The sequence below is a fragment of the Magnolia sinica genome, chromosome 8 (genome assembly GCF_029962835.1).
Source record: "Magnolia sinica isolate HGM2019 chromosome 8, MsV1, whole genome shotgun sequence".
NCBI lineage: Eukaryota > Viridiplantae > Streptophyta > Magnoliopsida > Magnoliales > Magnoliaceae > Magnolia > Magnolia sinica.
Genome location: NC_080580.1, coordinates 15034061 through 15055257, shown reverse-complemented (window position 1 = coordinate 15055257; position 21197 = coordinate 15034061). Strand labels below are relative to the sequence as shown.

The 21197-nt window shown below is 40.4% G+C and overlaps 1 protein-coding gene across 3 annotated transcripts; it reads left to right on the top strand.

Annotated features, from left to right (window-relative positions):
• The first annotated feature begins 10059 nt into the window (after positions 1–10059).
• LOC131252956 (cell division control protein 2 homolog A) lies at positions 10060–19560 on the top strand. 3 transcript variants are annotated; one of them, XM_058253752.1, is made up of 9 exons: positions 10060–10105; positions 10518–10541; positions 10750–10934; positions 13875–13995; positions 17234–17407; positions 17846–18009; positions 18373–18460; positions 18620–18673; positions 19142–19560. In XM_058253752.1, the coding sequence occupies exons 2-9, from the start codon at positions 10533–10535 to the stop codon at positions 19229–19231; spliced, it is 885 nt and encodes a 294-aa protein (XP_058109735.1). In that variant the 5' UTR covers positions 10060–10105; positions 10518–10532; the 3' UTR covers positions 19232–19560. The 3 variants fall into 3 exon arrangements, with proteins under 3 accessions (XP_058109735.1, XP_058109734.1, XP_058109737.1); XM_058253751.1 differs by having other exon boundaries at positions 10075–10116; XM_058253754.1 differs by lacking the exons at positions 10060–10105; positions 10518–10541; positions 10750–10934 and adding an exon at positions 11638–11834.
• The last annotated feature ends 1637 nt before the right edge of the window (positions 19561–21197 follow it).

Here is a 21197-nt window from a genome sequence, read left to right as displayed (position 1 = left end):
CACACACTTACACCACCCTCTAAGCTTTCTATAAGCTTATGCATGATGGATGCGTGCAGGTAATATTAGGTTTAGCAATGTTGAGCTTGGAGCGTGCGGCGGCCTTCTGGAGCTTATTTTTTTATTTATTTATGTATTTCCTTCCAGCATTGTACTCAACTAATTATATTAGTGGATATGTGATGATGATGTTACCTTTGTGAATTGGGTAATCTTGTGGTTATGATTATTGCGAGATACATGTACAAAAAAAAATCCTCCTTGTGGGATCCCAGGATCGGAAGTCTGGCGTATGGACATTGGGAGCCAAGAATGGGGTACTACGGAGGTTGTCGGCACTAGATTCATGGATCGGGATTCCTGTGAATCCGATTTCCGGGTTTGGAGCGTGACATGGATGATTACACATGTTTGGTTGATTTCTGTTTCTCATATGTGTTGCTTCATATTGTGTATGATTCATTTGCTCTTATGTATTTGATCCCTTGAGGTGTAGGAAGTGCTTAACTTCCTCACCAACCCACACCACACACATACACCTTATTCATGATATTAATAGTTTGCTTGCTAGAGAAATTTGAATTGTATGTTGAGCAATATGAGAACATGGTGTTGAATATTCTTGATGTTACATTGGTAGTGACATGCTATGAATCACTATTCCTACCCTTGGGTTGGTTAGGAACATGAGGAGAGCAAAGGTGGTTCCGTTGGTAGGACCACCTTGAGGCTAAACCCATGGGTTTGGGTGAGTGCATGTGGGTGGCAGTAGTTAGACTACATGGGTCGCTTGTACCCGATACCGTTTCGCCACGTACTTGCATGGGCTCGTGCGGTTTAGTCTAATGGCTGACCCACCTGGTTTGTTAACCTTGTTTGCTCATATATGTATGGAAACTGGAATACCCTACCACCGTTGTAGCCCATCGATAACGAATTGAATATCGATCCACTATCTCGTGAGCCAGGCATGGTGGAATGGGACACTGTGTCCGAGCTGTTGGCCTACGCTGGGGTGACGCGCCTCCCCGTAGTGACCGTGAGCGATCCCACATTCAGCACCCCCATGTGCTTGAAGTCGGGGATGGGGAAACCTGACGGGGTCAAGGATCATGGGGTCTCGGCCTCACACATTGGGGGGCCTTGGCCTCGCAACTAGTTCAGGGCATTTGATATATGGGGTGTATCAGATTTTCAAATCTGCTGAATGAATGGACTTAACTAAGAACCCAGTTAACATCATCATTGCACGACATTAGCTAGGTTGGCGAATCGGCAGTCGAGGTCGCTCTGAGGGAGTGTTGACATATGCGATCGTTAGACGGAGTCGCTCGAGGGAGAGTTGTGGTGAGGGCATACATCATATCATCCACCATGCATGTGCATTAATAAGATTAGTTAAGTATTTGTGAATGATTGCTTTTCATTAAATTCCTATTATAACTTATGCTTGTTGCAACTTAAGACTAATAGCACCCACTGAGTCGATCACTCACTCCCACTCTGGGACAGTGTTTTAAAATACCAACCAAACCTGCTCGTAGATGCAGGAGATACAGATTACGTGGAGCCTGGTGACGCGAGTCTCGAGGAGAAGGACGAGTTCCCTTACTTCCAGTTGATGAGCAAGACCCCGTCGGATCAGTAGATGGGTCGTTGGATCACCGAGCAGTGGCTCAGCTTTATTCTTTTGGACATGCCATTCTTTTTGTGATTTTATTGAGAGTTTTGGAACTCGGGTGCTGAGCTATGCTTGACCTCCGAATTTCAGGGCGTTACACTTTCTACGCCCGTTTGTATTCTTTTGGACATTTATATATAGGTATAGTTGATTTTCTTCCATTTCAGTAGACTTGTGTGGTTGTGCTTCATGTTCCAGGAAATTCCAGAATGCGCATTTAAACTGGATTAATCGCATATTAATGAAAACCAGTTATAAGTGACCCCGGGAACTTGGGAGTCGAGCGTATGCACGACCCTCAATTTTCAAGGCGTTACAACTTAAGTTTTAGATTTTCTCATTTTTGTGTTGACCTTCTATCATTTAAGTAAGAAAGAAGAATATGAAGTGGATATCACAAAGTTATTATGGTGAGTCCTACACAACCTTTGAGCCGACATTTGTACTACACGTGTACATTCGCAAGCTAAGGGTGCAACTTGGGTGGACAGGTTAGATTAGGTTGAGGATGAACCTAAGCCCAACCTGACCTCGAGCTAGGTCAAACCCATGGATTGATCCAACCCGAGACCTAAACCAAGCTCCCCAACATGAACTGTACTATACCATATGCCCAACCCTAACACACCTCGGATTGGGTCGAGTTGAGTTAGGTTGGGTCGAGTTGCCCATGTCGTAGACTTGATGAAAATTTCCCATTTCATCTTACAATAGACTATCAAGCCCATTGGGACAGTTGGTTAGATCCTTTTTGGCTAAACTTCCTTCACTCGGATTTGAAAATACTATTTTTGAGCCCTTCTATTACGCTTGTCTCACTATGGAATGATTTAAGGAGATAATGTGTGGCTCATAAGGGGTTGTTTGGTGCATGGTATTAGATGGGATTAGGTGGAATAGGATTGCATTTGGTCCTATGTAAATTTCATTATGCGTTTGGAAACAACATGAATGATTGGATTAATACAATATCATATATTTTAGAGCCACTCGTGGATATTACCGGATTTCTAGTAGATTTTAAAATTCACTACATCTGTGGGCCCTATATCGATGCATGTGTTTTATCCATGCTATCCATCCATACATGCCCTTTACATATGATTTCAAGTTGCATGTGTATATTGGTGGCCAACATGGATTGTGAAATATGGTTAGTTAATTACAATTCAATGGTCCACCAAACGCAGGCTTCACTTAATCCCATGTATTTCCTAAAGAAATAATTTAATTCCAAACATGGGATTAGATAGTGAAAATACCATGGTATTTCCAGGCATGCAATTATTGTGTCATAATGGTGTTTGTTGGGGGCAAAAAATACAAGTCCGAAGACTCGGACTTAATGCCTCGGGTCACCGAAGGATGTGTCAAATCCGAGACATGATTCGCTAAACCGAGACAAAGGTTGAGTCGGTTCGGACGACTCATCAGCGTCCCGGGCATGCGTCGGGCGGACCACCTTGCCAGATCGACCGTCGCTAGGTCGGGCCTCATCCCGGATATCTTGGGATAAGATCTCCGACCCCGAAGCTCACGGGATCGGATGAAGGCTCAAGATGGGCACGATTCTATCTCCGTGATACCAGGAGAAGATCCCGCGCTCAATATCAGGAGGAAAATCCTTGTGCGACAAAGGCCCCAGCAGCTATAAAAGAAGGATCCTTGTCACCTTGAAAGGTACGAAACAAATTCTCTCTAAAAAGTTCCTCAATACTCTTAGACCCAGAATCCAGGCCTGACTTTGGCATCGGAGGGTTCCCTGCTCAAGCCAGGGTCTCATTTGTCCCCTTTTTATGCAGGTACACGGAGGTCCAAGGGGAGTAACCGGACATTTGCATCAACAGTGTTAATCGCATCTAATGCAATTCCATACCGCTTGATCGTGAAATGAAAGCTCCGCCTATATCCAATGGATGGGTATGATCCGATCGAATTTCTGGTCGAGTCGGATCTAGTTATTGGGTAACTTGAACTTGACTTGGTTTAAGTTTGGATTGAACCATTCGATTCGGGTAGAGTTGGGTCTAAATGGGTGGGACAAGTTGAGTCAGCCGAGTGAGTCGAGTGGTCCCGTTCCCAGCTCTACACAAGCACCGTGTGGATGAGCTGACAATTTCATCAGTCTAGACCACGACCGTTTGTTAACTAGCGGTGTCTCGTCCATGTTACATCTTGAATTGATTAAGGAACGCGGATTGCATACCGACCCAGCCAGCGGCGACCTCGTCATTGGTCGGTTGTCTCTGCACCCCCACCATGATGTGTGTTTTATCCACGCCGTCTATCCATTTTGACCGCTCATTTTAGGGCATGACCTCTAAAAATGAGGTAAATCCAAATATCAGTTGGGCCACACTACAGGAAAACAGCAGTGATTGAACATCCACCGTTGAAAACTTCCTAAGGTCCGCTGTGATGTATATTTTCCATCCAACCTGTTGATTAGGTCACACATACCTGGACGAATGTAAAACACAAATATCAGCTTGATCCAAAACTTTTGTGGGCCCCAGCAAGTTTTTAATGGTGGGCGTTCAATCACTATAGTTTCCTTGGTGTGGTCCACCTGAATTGCAGATTTTTGTCACTTTTGGGCTCAAGCACTAAAATTAGCTGGATTAGATAAAACATATACATCATGGTGGGCCCACAAAGCTTTTCCAGCACCGACCAGTAGCGAGGTTGCTCTTGGCAGGGTCAATAAGCAATCCGCGTCCTTGAATAGGGACCGTTGATTTTGGTCAATGGATAAGGACTGTTGAAATGTTTTACTTTTAACCACATTTCATAGACCACTTAGATTGGTGATTGTGATTGTGATTGTTCGGTCAGGATTCTTTTAGGGCAATGAGCCATCCACAATGGGCCCTACTATCTAAACGGTCTAGATTGACCAGAAACTTGACACGTGTACTCATGACACCACACGTGACAACTTCTTCACAGGCACCAACATCCACGACTGTGAAAGATGGTCCCCAAGTGGTAGGTTTCCTTGACTTTCTTAACGCTTTTTTCTGTTACTCCTATGATGATTCACCACTACTTTAAAATCAAAGCTGACCCTTAAACTGTACACGTGGAGTGGTCATACAGCAATCGTGACCGTTCAATCGCTTGTTTAACGGTGGATGGATCAAAACCAAAAAAAGAAAAAAATCAAACTTACAAGTGATAGGAATCATCTTATTTTGACCCTGAAATCCGTACAACTCTCTTTTTAATTTTAATCATTCATTTGATAGCCATGAATTATACGGTAAAGATTGCACGAAAGTGTCACCTTTAGATGTATTCTCTATCTAAAATGTGTCCCACGATTTGGACAGTTTGGATAGCGCAGTGCAATGTGAGGAGAGTTGCATGATCTACCCTTTGAAAATGGTGGTAAACTCGCACAGGAGTCGCATTTTTTGCAAGAGGGACTTTCAGGACGCGGATTTCCTGCGACAGGAAGTTAGGTGGGGCCCACCGGGATGTTTACGGGAAATCCACAACGTCCATCAGTTTTGCAAGATCATGTTAGTACACATGCCCAAAAATGACTGAAACCCAAAACTAAGATGAGCCACACGATAAATGATTGAACGTCCACCGTTGAAATATGCATCTGGCCACAGAAATTTCGAATCGGGCTCATTTTTGTTTTTAGTTCATCCTAATAGGAATGAACTTATGAACGGTATGGATGGTATAAAAACATCACGGTGGACCCCAGGAAGGTTTCAACCTGGTTAGACTCATGTTCCAACGGTGGACGTCCAATCATTTGCTGTGTGGCCTATATTAGTTTTGGATTTCCGTCAGTTTTGGGCCTTTGTCCTAACATAATCTTGCAAAACTGATAGACGTTATAGATTTCTCAAAAACATCACGGTGGGCCCCACCTAACTTCCTATAGCAGTAAATTCGCAGGGAATCCGCGTCCGGACTTTAATACGTTTTCTCCCCGTCCAACGAGAATCACGAATATAGTCACGGAAAGGGTCGCCGATTGCGTACTACCCCGCTCATCCCATAGCTCGAAACATATAAGGCCTTTGAGGGCCCACCATGCTGCATGTATTTTATCCACACCGTCCATCCATTTTTCCATATCATTTTAGAATATAAGACAAAAAATTAGTAAAATCTAAGCCTCAGATGGACCACACCACAGGAAGCTGAATGGTGGTAAAGCCATCACTGCACCGTACACTGGGCTGGATTACGTATAAGGGCACTGTCCTGCTCTTCCGTAGCTAGGAATGGACAGGGGCTCTGAGGGGCAACAGTAATGTATGAGTTTTATCTGTACCGTCCATTTATTTTTTCATATCATTTTAGCTTACAATGCCAAAAATGAGGCAGTTTCAAGGCTCAAATGAACCACACTTTTGTGATTAAAAATCTACCATTGAAACCTTTTTTGGGCTACGTAAGTTTTGTATCATTCCTTTCATACAGATAAACGTGACCTTATGAATAGGTTGGATGGCTATTAACCATCACAATGGGCCGTATGAAGGTTTTACTTCTTGTGGTGTGGTCCACTTAGCCTTAGATGATCCTATTTTTAGGTCTGTACCTTAGAATGATAGGCAAAAATGGATGGACGGTATGGATACGTTCCTTGTAGCCTTATCCGTTCGTAGCTATTGGACTGGCGGGATAGTTCCTGTTAAAGTCCCTTGATATGCGGAAGCGGACTGCGTACTGAGTAAATGCTGTGGGGTCCACCGTGATTTACATATTTTATCCGGTCCTTCCATCCATTTTAAAAGATAATTTTAGTAACTGATACGAAAAATGAAGCATATAAAAATATTAAATGGACCACACCCCTGGAAAAAGTGTGAATTGAACATCTACCGTTGAAAAATTCTTGGGGGCAGAAAAGTTTTGGATCAAGCTTATATTTATATTTTACCTTCGTCCATGTTTTTTTTTTATAAATCTTATGAAATAGTTATATGACAAATAAAACATCACCGTGGGCCTAGAAATGTTTCAACGGTGGAAATCATTATTCCCACTGTTTCCTGTTGTATGGTCGACTTCAGATTTTGGTCTCAGCCCCTTAAATAAGCTGGGAAAACGGATGGACGGCGTGGATAAAGCACATACATTCACGGTGGGCTGGAAGAGTTTACTCAGTACGATAAGAGCGTACTGATCCGATTCCTTGATATGCACTATCCTCTGCTGGCTGCAGCTTTTATATCGAGCGATTATTTGACATGGTTGGCGTGTACAATAGTCAATCTAGGAAGAGGCTCTGTGGGGCTTACTTTGATGTATGGGATTTATCCACACCGTCCATTCACTTTTCCAGATAATTTTATGCTATGATCCAAGAAATAATTTAGATACAAAGCTTAAGTAGACCCCACTACAAGAATCAGTGGTGATAGTGGCATCCACCGTTGAAAATTTCCCAGGGGCCACTGTGATGTTTATTTGCAATCGAACCTATTCCTAAGGTAATATAAACCTTGATGAAGGGAAGACACAAGTATCAGCTTGATCCAAAACATCTACCGCTCCCAATGAGTTTTTAACGGTGGGCGTTATATCCCCACCGTGTGGTCCACTAGAGCTTTGGATCTGCCTCATTTTTGAGTTGGTATCCTAAAATGATCTGAAAAAAATGAATGGACGGTGTAGATTAAACCCAGACATCACATTGGACACCCCTATCTTTAGCATTACTCTTGGGCCAGAAAATCTACGTACAGGGTGCGCATCCTGATGGATGGATTGGATCTAGTTACAGTGTGCCATGGTGGCCCATTTGGTGGGTGTGTGTGCGTAGCTGCCTTACACGCGTGAAGGCGGAGAGAAACTCATCAAACGGATAGGATTTCTGTTTGGGAAGACTACGTGGATCTCCTTACCATTGGGGGTGGACCCCACATGCTCATTTCGTTGTAGCCCGGGCAAATGCTCTATTGAACCGCGTACATTTTTCACTCCCCATTTATCTGTTCCTCCACCTTTCTCTGCCACAAAAAAATTTAAAAAAATAAAAGAGCTGGATGGGAGATGATATCGTAGAGCTGGAAGTACCGGTACTATTGTAGAGGCTTCTTAATACATTACACGTGGCAGGTTATCTTTCAATCAGGATTGTCCATCTAGTGGGACCTACTATGGATGATGAAAATTTATGAAAAAAATGCATAATCGGACGATCTTGGCCATCTATATGCTATCCTTCAAATCGACAGTAGAAAAGAGAAACAGTTAATGGTCCACATTAAGTGATGGAAAGTAAAAATATCTGATATATATGGTCCTTTTATGGTAAGAATTTTGAAAAATCAGCCATCAAGAACGAGGTTCACTAGTTGGACGGTTCAGATTGATGTATAACTCAGCAACGCTCAACGTAGAAAGAGAATTCTACCGTAATCCTGGCCCCACTTGTGACTGATCCAAGACATTGATGTTTTGCAATGGATTATATAATCGCAATCTCAGAAATCTAAACCTTACAACAGATGGCCAAGAAAGAAATGTTTATGGACGTTTCTCATTCAACCAATAAAAGACCATTCGAAGGTTTTTTTTTTACATCATGGACCATCCATTGTTCCCTCCATCAGATCAACGGTTCAGATCTATCAGAAATAGACCCCATTGTACGAACTGAAAACCGGAACTTACTGCGAAATCTCTCAGCCCGAGCATTGGTCTAATATCTATTCCACAAGAGGAGTTATATGCTACTCAGGCTGCGTGGGAAGCTTGATACTCGGGCACTAAAAATTTGTACACGTGGCATACATAAACTGACTAAATTGTACATCCCACTGTCATAAAGTCACAATATCAATATCAAATTAGTCGAACGATCCTAACCTCTGATTTGTGAGCACTTGTTTGCAGAATCAAGACCGTTGGATATTTTTCATCCTAACCGTCCAATAAATGTTCGTCAATCCGATAGTCAGATAACCAAATAAGATTAAACTTTGGTTCTCCATACATATAACTAAATAAGTATACTTTTTAAAGCTTTTATTGGCACGTATATAGTTTTAAAGAAATTTCTAAGTGCACGCGTATCATCTATAACATTCTGCCAGAGTATCAAAATGTTTTTTTTTCTTCGACAATATCAAAATCTACCAAGGGCAGTTCCGTCATCTCAGACAAAAAGTTGCGTTTTCGCGCGTTTTCAACTTAAGTCAATGCGATAATTACGAAATAATCTTAATTAGTCCGCTAATTACCAATTTAATACCTTTTATATATATATATATATATATATATATATATAGTACCTTTTCCCATATATATCTATATATAGTATATATATATTGTAAGCCTCCTCCACAGCAGCAGAACTACGAGAGAGAGAGAGAGAGAGAGAGGATTTCATTTCTATCGAATACGATTTCATTTCTCTCGAATCGCCTCCACCAAACCCCAGATTCCAGGTCAGTACATTTCGATCTGATCTTTTCTATCGGATTGTCTTTTATATACATTGCCCGATTTCCGATTCCGTCTCTCTATCCCGTGTTGATGTTTGATATCCGCGCGCGAGCTTCAAATCCACGTCTCTCCCGCTAAAATCCGTTCGCTCTTGGTTCTTTCCCTGCTTTCTGCATTTTATGCCTGTTTTCTGCCTTTTGTCTGCATTTTTGGTAGGAATTTGGTGGATTTTCGGTGTTTTATTGATCTGATCTTTGCTTTAGAGTTTGATTTTAGGATTTTCTCTGAGTTAGCGTTGCTTGAATGTAGAACGATGGAGATTTGTAGTTTTATGAATGATTAAGATTAATGTAGATGGTGTTCTTCTGCGTGTTTTGTATGAATGAATTGCTTTACTGTTCTGGTCTATCGATCTGCATTTTTTTTTCTTGGTTTTTTGTATTTTTATTAAATTTCTTTATTTGTGCTTCTCTGTTTGTTTTTGTCTTCGTTTTCTGATTTGCATTCCTTCTGTGATTAAAACTGCTTCCTTTTCTTTGATTAGCTGAATCTGCATTTTCTTTACACACACTCAAACATATATATGAGAGAAGGTTTCAAGTCCAATCTGTTGGACCATAGTTATGGTCCATCCAGCGAGTAACTTCCAATCTATCATGCTTGTGTGACATCCAACCCCTCGAATAGTTTGGTTCCACTCTCATACACTCGTTAGGTGGACCACACCATAGAAAACAATGTTTATCCATTGATAAATAGCAAAATACAAGCGTGGTCCATTTGGTAGTGGATGTGGCTGATTTTTGCACAAGATAATCCGAATGATTGGGCAACCTGTCGGATGGGTTGGATGCCACACACACATGTAATGTTGGATGTTATGACTTGAGACCTATATATGTATGTATGTATGTATGTATGTAGACACTCACACATGATGTTTGTATGCTTTTGTTTATTCATTCTTATTTGGATGTTCTTGTGGGTTGTCACATTTTGGTGATTATCTTGTAAGATTAATTATTGGGGCAATTTACTTGTTTTGATTGTTCAAGCGAGTTTTTGGATTTGCACTGATTTTTGCAGATTTTTTTCTACTTCTTGTTTTTCTTCCCATTCCTGTTTACATGCAGATGTTCTTTGCTTCTGCTAAAAATATGTGTTTGATGCTGTGTTTTTCCGCAAAAGTTGCTGTTTTGTGAATGGGGGTTGTTTCTGGCCTCCTTTGGTAAATTTGCACATTTGGTTCTTGTTCGTGCTTGCAAATTCTTGTATTTTTTTGCTTATTTAATTGTTTGTGCTGATTTTTGCATTTTTTCTTGTTTGCATTTGACTTTTGTTAGCATTGTTTGAGAGTATATGCTTATCTTGCAGTACTAATTGAGGGTTTCTTCTTTGTTTTGTGAGACAGTTTGATCTGAATTGAATGGATCAGGTAAAAGATCTCTGTAGTTTATTTCCTTTTTTAAAAAAAAAAAAAAAAATCTTGAAATCTTTCTTCTTCTTTTTTTGTTTTTGTTTTGTTTTGTTTTGTTTTTTTTTTTTTTTTTTTTTTTAAATTTTTTAATTTTTTCAATAGTGAGTTCGTGAGGTTTTTTTTTTTTCCCCATCGTATTTGGCAATAATTCTTGTAATTTTGGCAGTATGAGAAAGTTGAGAAGATTGGTGAAGGGACTTATGGTGTTGTTTACAAGGCTCGTGATCGCGTGACGAATGAGACAATTGCACTTAAGAAGATCCGCTTGGAGCAGGAAGATGAGGGAGTACCAAGTACTGCGATTAGAGAGATCTCCCTCTTGAAGGAAATGCAGCACGGCAATATAGTCAGGTCATACTTGTGCCCTCTAGACTTCTATTTTTGGATGAAATAGGTAGATATTTCTTTGTTTATACATGCCCTGTGAAATTATGATCTAGTTGCTTTTTTCCTTGTAGAATGTAGACAGCTTGAACTTCTACATATGGAAGTTTCATTTTTCATCAGGAATATAGTTTTGTTGGGAAAACAGATATAGTAAAAAGAGGGGACAATAGTTAACAACTAGTGGGTTTCTCATCTGATAAAGGTTGGTTGATTCACAAGTGTCAGTAAAGGAAGTTGTTAGGCTGACCTCCTTAAATATATCAACGGGTTATGTTAAGATTAATGCTTGGAAACCTCCTAAACTTATTGTTTTTACATGGAGTGTAGGTCCTGCACCTAAGCATTACATTCTTGTAGTTTTTTTTTAGTTGCTCATTGTTTTCTTCTGCATCTTCTTTTGCTAACTGATATTTGGGGTTGATTGTGAAGCTGATGTTGATCGAGTTTGGGTGCTGCTTTATTTAACCTCTCCTTGAAAGGAAACCAGTTTACCCTTATGCTTGCTGTGTGCTGCTCTTAGTAATATCCTATTTGTGGAGCTCTGTATGACCACATGCATGTATGAGTAATTCTATCTACAGCATGTGCCCATGTGTCTGACAGCTGAAATATCCAAGCTGTCCATCAGGTGAGTTTGACAATGTAGATGTCCTTGCCCAAAAATATATCTATTCCACTCAGAAGGTGGTGTGTGGATGTAGAAACAATTTGATGGTAAGACAACTTCAGCCATGTGTTTGTTTCATAAACTGTTGCCCAGCTGACTAGTGGACCGACCTAATTCTTGCAGGAGCATCTACATAGTGTTACCCCTGCAATGAATGGATTGAATCTCGTGCGTGTGTACCATGCTGGGACATTGTGGTTAGTACATGAGCTGCCTTATACACACGTATGGGCTTGGTAAAGCTCCTTTTATGTGTGCATAAGCAGCCATTTTGTGCTGTTTCTTCTCTGTGTCAGTGATTATACTATGCATTATGAGTAAGTGAAGTTGTGGGAAATGAGCCAGAGCATGCTTTTGCATTTTGTTTTGTTACTCTTTGTTGAGATAATGATCAATGCTATCGAAAGAATAACCTCTGGAGAAGTTGAATTGCCATTTTGCTCATTATTCATGGTTGACATGAATGATGCTTGAAAGATTCAGTTGCAATGTTGTGAGGTTTCTTCCTTCAATTTGTTCAGATGCTCTTACCAAGGTTAAAAACCGGCCATTACACAATGGTAATGGTCCAACTTGTTGCGCAATAAAGGATTGTAATGCCCCATTTTTGAATTGTTTATAAAGGTCCGTTATGGCTGCTACAGCATTGCCACGAGGGTATAACAACCATTACAGCACCGTAATGGTTTGTAACTGTCTAATGCTACTCTCTCTCTCTCTCTCTCTCTCTCTCTCTCTCAAATCCTTTCTTCTGGAGAAGGAAAAAAGTGTATTGGCCACCGGAGAAACCCTTCTTCTTAGTCATTTCTCCTCCTCATCCCTTGCAACATCTCCCACCCCCCCTCCGTCTCTCTCTTGTCTTCTCAAAATAAAAGGTTAGCAAGAAGCCACATGGCTTCATATTATCCTATAGTTTTAAAATGGGAATTTAATGATTTTTTGGTTGCGTATGATGTTTGATACGCTTGCACTCAGAAATTCTACATGTGGCATATATTAACTCAAACTAATTGTGGGACCTGTTGTTGCTAAGTCACAGTCTCAAAATCAAATTGTTTGAATGATCCTAATCAATGATTTGTGGACACGTGTTTGTTGAAATAGTACTATTGGATATTTTTCATTCTTCATCATCCAATAAATGTCCATCGATCTAATAGTTGGGTGATGAAATATGCATAACTTCGCGTTGCTTGGATTACTGAGATGAGTGCCATAGATTGCACGCATTTCAGACTGATTTGGGGGGGGGGGGGGTCTTTTATTCTTTGTATTCTTTTTCGGCGTTGGCTGGTTTTATCAATAAATTGTCATCATTCAAGAATTTTTTTTTTCCTTAACATTTCTTGGGAAGAATGATGTCAAATGCTTATGGATGTGCATTAATGGGATGAGTGGCATGGATTTCATGAATTCAGGACCGATTTAGAGGCATTCGAGTACTCTCCGAAATTGGTGACACTATTCATCCAAATTTAATTTCAATTTTTTTTTTTCTAAATTATTTGGAAGGAGTTATTTCAAATGCTTGCTGATATGCATTAGTAGGGTGAGAGCCATAGATTCCGTGAATTCAAGATTAGGCATTTGAGTAGTCTTTCAAATCGACAACACTATTCATCTAAATTTAGTTTCAAAATTTCTTAAAATTACTTGAGAAATGATGTCAAATGCTTTAAGGATATACATTAATGGCATTAATGCCATAGAGTGCATGAATTTTGGGCATTCAAGCGACCCTCCAAATCAGAGTCAATCTAAGCCTGTCAGGTTAATACAATCATTAGAGAACCTGAGACAACATTTTTACCAAAGAATGGCCGTTACACCATCATAAGCATGTTCAAAACTAGAAAATAATACATATTTGGAATCCTCTCAATTTTTGGGATTTTCAGTATTTTTTTTAAAAAATTTTTTATTCTAAAAAAATGGACCTTTATGGCCTGTAAAGTAACAGCTTTCACGGTGGCTGTTATGATCACCTTTACCGTTATTGAATATCTTGGCTCTTACTCTTTGTAGAATATTACTTTTTGCAGAGTTTTAGATGCTGATTGTGTAGTTGGGACACAGCCATTAGCTGGTCCTTGAGTACCTGTGGCTTCTCTCTGTTATCTATTTGCATGTTTTGGGCTGCAAGATTTTTTTTTTTTTTTGTGAAGTGTTAGGTTGATGATGTTTTATAGTGCATGACTTCCCTGAACAATAAATGGTGGTTCTATTAATCATAACAGGCTGCAAGACGTGGTGCACAGTGATAAACGCTTGTATTTGGTTTTTGAGTATCTAGACCTGGACTTGAAGAAGCACATGGATTCTTGCCCAGAACTTTCTAAGGATCCACGTTTAATAAAAGTAGGTGAGATCTTTCCTTCCTTCGAAGCTTCATGCATGCTATGTTAAAAAATTAGTTGTGATTTTTGTAATCTTCAAACATGAATAGGATTTAATAGTTACTTTTCCCTCTGGTAGACTTGATCTAGGAAACCTGTCCCGATAATAGCAACTTTCTTTCTCTTTCTTTTCTTCCTCCGAGCAAGAGATTGTATGTTAATGGGGGAACTGTTTTGAAATGGTGCCTTTTAAGATAATTGGTTAACTTCTGTAGCATGTTTAAAAAATTTAGAAAAGAAGGCTGAAGTGGTCCCTGGATTCTGACATCAGTACATTCAGTTTTACTGCACGCATAAATAATTTCTGCTAGTAAATTGACATAGAAGAATGCAGACCTTTCACATTATAAGCACTATTACCTAATGACAGGTACTCTTGAGGCAAGACACTGGTGGTATGTAGTTGAATTGCACTAACAGTTGTCAAAGAGTTATATATTGCGCAATTTATTAGTCATTAACACTTAAAGATATTTTCTGTACTTCGTGGGTTCATCCACATTGTCATCTGCAGATCATGTCTTACAATTTACGCTCAAGAAACATGATTATTTTAAAGAAAAATGTTAGCAGGGAGAATCTGTTTTAGTAAAATAATGACATAGCTGATGGGAAGTAAAACTGAGTAATTTCTTAAAGGATCATTGGTTTTCAAAGGTGATTTATCCTTGAAAGAGCTATACAAGTATTTTGTAACTCAGCTGAATAATGTAAATAGGCTGCAGTTTGGCAGATGTTGCCATGTTTTTCTTGGAGGGAAATATGCTAGTCAAGGTGAAGAACTCAACATGCAAAATTATGACTTAGAGTTTTTCAAGTTTTTGACTTTTTCTTTCCTTTTTCTTTTTGCCTTTCCCCCCTTCTTTTGTAACTTTTAATTGCAACTTGCAACCAGCATTGTAAATGAAATAGCCTCAAAATTTGGCACCTTGTTATGTCTGTAATATGAAATTGAAAACTTCTGATTCTAAACAGTATAGGCCTAGTTGCAGGAATCTCGTACCTTGGAGGCACTTCCTATTGTTTATATATGTTTATAGCTTTGGTTGCAGGAGTCTTATATCTAGGAGCCACTCCTGCTTGGAACCTGTGCGCTTGCTCCTGCTTCCTAGTTCTTTATACCTTCTGACATTTTGAAACTGATGCTTCCCCTCTCCTGCATGTGAACTGGCTGTCAATTCGCTCACTCTTCTTGCAATTATAGGGATAACTTTTCTCCTGATTGCTCCATCTTGAGCAGATGAAGAAGATGGAATTTTAATGTGTGGAGAGTCCTCGAATTCATGTGAAAAACCTTCTGAAGAAAGACAATAAGCAGAGCATGCTATGGAAAACAGGTTCTACCAACAGATTAACGTTGATATCCAATTGACTTGTAATATAAATCATCTTAACCTGTGCTGAACTTTAAATAGTTAGCATGGGTCATATTATTTGCTTCTGCTTTACTCTGTCTAAGACTCTGATTTAAATGGATTTCTTCTATGGCTGGGACGACTGCTATGACTGCCAAAGGTTTCAGGGAAAATGTTCTCCATGGATGCCTAGACAAATGTAGCAAAAGATGGAATTGAAATCTAGCGAAAGGGATTAGAATAGATATCCAATACATGATCAATCTCCACATCCATGTGCTCCGAAAGTTGTCAATCACTCCTATTGCAGAAGAGAATGAAGAATAAATTGAAAAGAGGATAAATATATGAAGTCTTGTCTTACTACAGAAGCCTGAGGAATCTCCACGTTCATGTGCTCCAAAAGTTGTCAATCACTCAATTGCAGAAGAAAATGAAGAATAAATTGAAAAGAGGATAAATACGTGAAGTCTTGTCTTACTGTAGAAGCCTAAGGAAAAAGAGAGGGAGGGAGGGAGGGAGGATTGGCCTCATTTCTGGGTTCAGCAGAGGACCCTTGTTGGTATGAGAGTAGCCCTTGAGCAACTCACCATAGAATTACACGCTCTTTTTTGAACCATCTGGTTGGTCAAAGAAATGATCCCTCATGATCATTAGGGAATCTCAATGGTTTGGGATTTTGAAATAACTGTTGTATTTTTGGTTGATTGATTGGTGATGGTGATAAATATCAGCATATGGTGCCTCAACCCTTGACACTATAGAGGAATTATAGGATCCTCGACTTGAGCTCCATATACTCATGTTTTTTATTTGTACTAGTGGGCTCAAGGTTCAACAATCTAGACAATTGGTCTGTTGGGCTGCCCCATGGTGGATGGACTATGCCCCAAAAAAGCCTGAATATATTTGATCTAGAAAGTGAGAAAGAGATATGCAGAGGAAAATGGTGTTGCCTGCTTCCTAGTGATTTTGTTGGTTGATCAAGGCTATTCTCCATCTGGTTGCCATCGATGCCTGCTGGATCTGAGCTGTGGAGTTTTTATTTTATTTTATTTTTATTTTTAATTTCCTTCCTATGGTGGTTGGATTGCTGATCACCAGATCACTATCCTGTTTCGGCTTCGGTTCATGGTCTGATTCTCAAATTGTTGATTCTCAAATTGTCATTGTAATCACACACAAAATCGAGATGCTTTTATTTGTATCTTGCCTGTGAGAGTGGTCCTGTCTGCTAGGTTCTGTATTGTTGGTTTTAGTTTTCTTTGATGAAATCCTCTTTGTTTCTTATAAAAAAAAATAAAAATAAAAATAAATGATGCTTTTGCTATTTGATTTATGCAACACCCAAACACATTGGGCAATCCTAACTGCCTTATGGTGGATGAACCATGTCCCAAAAATCTCTTGAATTGGATCCCAACTTTTCAGTTTGTGCCATATATTAAGAAGAAAAATACAGCAGCTGTCCCAATTCAATTGTTAAAAGGACCATATGATTAGCCTCTAGAATCTTCCAGTCTGGGGATTTTTGGCAAATGGTCTTTCCATGGTGGCAACCTACAGACTAGTTGTACAGGTCACTGAACCAATGGGCCTCACTTGTAAGCTGAAAACCTAAGTCCCCTGTGCATATCCTTGGGCTGAATACCTGATATTTCCTCATCATTAAATGGTTATGCATGGAAATCTATTCGCCCTTCTCACAGTTGAGAGTGTTTGGTTGTTTCACCCTGCAGTGTCATAACTGAAACTGGTAGTCGTGATTCTTTGGAGTAGTAACAGTTGACCTCATGACCTTATGGCCTTTTTTTTTTCCCTTTCTTTCTTTCTTTCTTTTGGCAGACATTTCTGTATCAGATTCTTCGGGGTATTGCTTACTGCCATTCTCATAGGGTTCTTCACCGAGATTTGAAACCTCAGAATTTGCTGATAGATCGACGCACTAATTCGCTGAAGCTTGCAGACTTTGGATTAGCTAGGGCATTTGGTATTCCTGTCCGCACGTTCACTCATGAGGTATCTTCGTACCATCATCTTGAGCATTCCTGGTTTTTGTTAATTTTGTAAGTTGGATTTTAGCTCCTCACCATGGTTCCAAATATCAGAACTAAGTTGACTTGGCCAAGTTGTCCCATTTTCAGTGGGCAATGAAATAAGTCACCAGACCGAAACAGGACTGAAGTAACAAAAACAGAACAAGTCAGGATGAGTTGTACCGGTTTTGGTCTCCCGGCGAGTCATATTCCAAAACCGTTATTGAAATCCACGGGCCTTGCAACCATAGTTGTTGGCAAAAAAATTGGCCACTTGTCTTACAGAACAAAAGCATAGATTTCGCTGATTATTTTTGTGGGTCCTATTACCGTTAATTTAGTTCCTCATCGCATGCAGAATAGTTTTCAACTGCAATTACTCTATTATTTCTTAGTTGTACCCCTTGCAAGCTCTTTTCAGGTGGTAACGCTGTGGTACAGGGCACCGGAAATCCTCCTTGGGTCCCGTCATTACTCCACTCCCGTTGACGTGTGGTCAGTGGGATGTATCTTTGCTGAAATGGTGAACCAGCGGCCATTGTTCCCTGGAGATTCTGAGATTGATGAACTGTTCAAGATTTTCAGGTGTGGTAGTTACGCTGATGCTTGAAAAATAATATCACCTCTTCTGATTCCCGTCTTTAGGGCTGTCAATATGCTGGTCCAGGGCAGGTCCCATGCCTCTCCCGTTTGTTTTTCCAGATCTAGCCCAAACAGTCACAAACAGGCTTGGACTCGGCCTTGGGTGTAGCCTCAATAGAAAAAGATACAGAAAGGGTAGCTTGATCCCAGCATGGCTATCCATCCAGCCCTGGCTCATCTCAACTGGCTGACACTTGCAATTACAGTCTAGCCAGCTTGACAGACCTTAGGCCAGCTTGTTTTAAGCCCCTGCTCTTTTTATTGCATAAACCCTTCACTGGTTTTTTTTTTTTCTTTTCTTTGAAGAGTTTTGGGTACACCAAATGAAGAAACCTGGCCAGGAGTGACTGCCTTACCAGACTTCAAGTCTGCCTTTCCCAAGTGGCCTTCTAAGGTATTGACATTGGTGGTTATTTACTTGGACACTTCTACTGGTATTTTTAAATATATTGAAGAAAGTGTAGTAGTATACAGTATAATCAAGAGATTTGAATCTGTAGATCATACTAGAATTTTTGATGAATTCCTGATGGTACCAGAATCTTCTTTGTAGGATTTGGCAACTGTGGTCCCAGATCTTGAACCGGCTGGAATAGATCTTCTTTCTGTAAGTTTAAGTTTTGTTCTCTTGGTTTTTTGTATATTTATAAACAACAATGCCCTAGATAAGCTTCACGGTTATTTTATGAATAACCTTGAAATAGATGCTGGGACTAGATCCAGACCAGTGGGGGCCATGCTTTAGTGTTCCAGACCACTGATCTGTTGAAACCCATCATGGACCATTCCCATAAAAATCACCCAGACTGGAAGATGCACCCTTTTTTCAGCTGAGTCTCATATGGTCTATTCCAGGCCTCAAGTGGAAAGGTTAGGTTTTTCCTATCTAGGAGATATTTTGGGGCCAGGGTCCACTCATAGTGGGACCGACAGACCAGTGGTCTAGAGTATATCATTGACCATGAGCACCACTTGTAGAGAGTTTATTCTACTTATTTAATTCCAGAGGAGATGTATTTTGCTTATTTCCTGAAAAGCTCGTTTCATTTTTTATTGTTGTGTCCATAATTACCAGAAAATGCTTTTCTTGGAACCAAGCAGAAGAATTACCGCCCGGAATGCGCTTGAGCATGAGTACTTCAAGGATCTTGGGTTAGTACCATGACGCTTTTCCTCTCTTCTCTTTGTATATTAAATATCTCGGCGAGTGTGTGGTGAGTCATAGCAACTCATAGGTTTGATTGTGTGTGAGATGTGTGCTTCTATATGTTCTTTTTTGGGTCCTGAAACTGGTTCTTGCAGAATCAATTCTTGGGCTTGCCTTCAGTAAGATTGCTTGAGAATGAGTCTCTTCTTTCATTTCTTCAACAGTTTACTATGTAATCATCCAATTCAGATTGCTTAGAAGAAAATCTCTTCTTTTTAGCTTTGAGCTAGACCACATGGTTGTTTTGTAATGGAATTCTTGCAGCTTGCATTGCCCTTTGCTGTTAATTCCATTTTGATGTGTCTCTGGCGCACACATTTGCAAGATATAGCTTGTTCATCAGGTGGTGCCCCACTTCATGTGCTCTGCCCCCAGCAGCTTGGCAAGTCTGCTTATCATCGATAGTAGCTCAGATGTGTACACGGAATGTGGTGTTTTGCACAGGTGTCTTTTGACCAACGGTTCCTTATTCATACATATGCTCCCACCCCATGACCACTGGCCTGCTTTTTTTTTTTTTTTTGGCTAGCACACACACCTGATGAATGATCCCATATCTTGCACTTGTGCCTCATTGTTGTATGCGTGTGAAGAGAAAGTGGTTTTTTGTTGATGTATTGAGGTATATGTCATTGCATTTTCTCTTTCGTCCCAAGATGTGGTAATATCTGTGATTGAAAATCTGTGAAGTTCTTCAGGACTGATAGTTCACAGGAATTTAAAAGACATTCCAGCACTGCAGTACCACCTCTCTGGCTTTGGATAGAGAAGAGATGAGTGGGTTAAGAAAAAGAGACAGGCAACGAGTTCAGACGAAAGAGAACATCCAGACGAAAGCCAACAGAACGGGGGAAGGCAGAGGGCCAGAGTGGACATGTTTGGTGAGGACATCATGCCAATGAAAAAGCAATTTGTGCCATGTGCCCGTATCAGACGTGGGCCCACAGCCCGCAGTGAAAGGACACTAGTGACCCAAACAACCAGTCAACTAGCTGGTGTCAAAGCTATGTGAGTCCCACTATGATGCATGTGTTTTATCCATTCTGTCCACCCATTTTTGCCAGCTCATTTTAGGGTCTGAGCTTAAAAATCAGGCAGATCCAAAACTCTAGTGGACCACACCACAGGAAACAGTGGGGAGAATGATGTCCACCATTGAAACCTTCCTAGGTCCTACAATGATGTTTATTTGTTATCTGGCCTGTCCACAAGGTCTATTTCACGCAGACAATGAAGGGACAACACAAATATCAGCTAGATCCATGAAGTTTTTAATGTTAAGTGTTCAATCCTCATTGTTTTTTGTGGGGTGGTCCACTTGATCTTTGGATCTGCTTCAGTTTTGGGCCCATGCCTTAAAATGAGCTGGCAAATGAGTGGACAGCGTGGGTAAAACACATGTCATGATGGGGCTCACAGAGCTTTGACATCAGCTGGGTGGCTGGTGTTGGGGTCACCAGCCATCAGGAGTCCCATGAAAAGGGCAAAATCCTTATTTCGAGCGAGGGGAATCGTTGCTTTTCACTGTGGAGCTGGACCCCTGATACGCACAACACTTTCACTGGCATGATGTGTTTGGGGCGTGGCTTAGGTGGATCCCTGGATCCACTAAGGTGGGTGCGACCCCCGACCATGGGGCCCACCGTGATGTATGTGACTTCCTCCATTCCGCTCCATCGGTATTGCAAGCTCATTTTAGGACATGATACAAAAAATGAAGCAGATCCAAATCTCAGATGGACCATAGTACACGAAACCGTGGTAATTGATCATTAAAAACTGATTGTGGGCCACAAAAGCTTTGGATCAAGATGATATTTGTGTGGTCTCTTCATCCAGGTATTTGTGACCTTGTCAACATGTTGGATAGCAAATAAATATTCTGATGGAATCCATGAAGTTTTTAATGGTGAGGATTCAACAC

Bases quoted from the DNA above. Each gene is read 5' to 3' on its own strand.
- LOC131252956 (XM_058253752.1), top strand. The intron at 13,996-17,233 runs GTAGGTGAGATC...TTCTTTTGGCAG, and splicing joins AGGATCCACGTTTAATAAAA to ACATTTCTGTATCAGATTCT. The intron at 18,010-18,372 runs GTGTGGTAGTTA...TTTTCTTTGAAG, and splicing joins GAACTGTTCAAGATTTTCAG to AGTTTTGGGTACACCAAATG.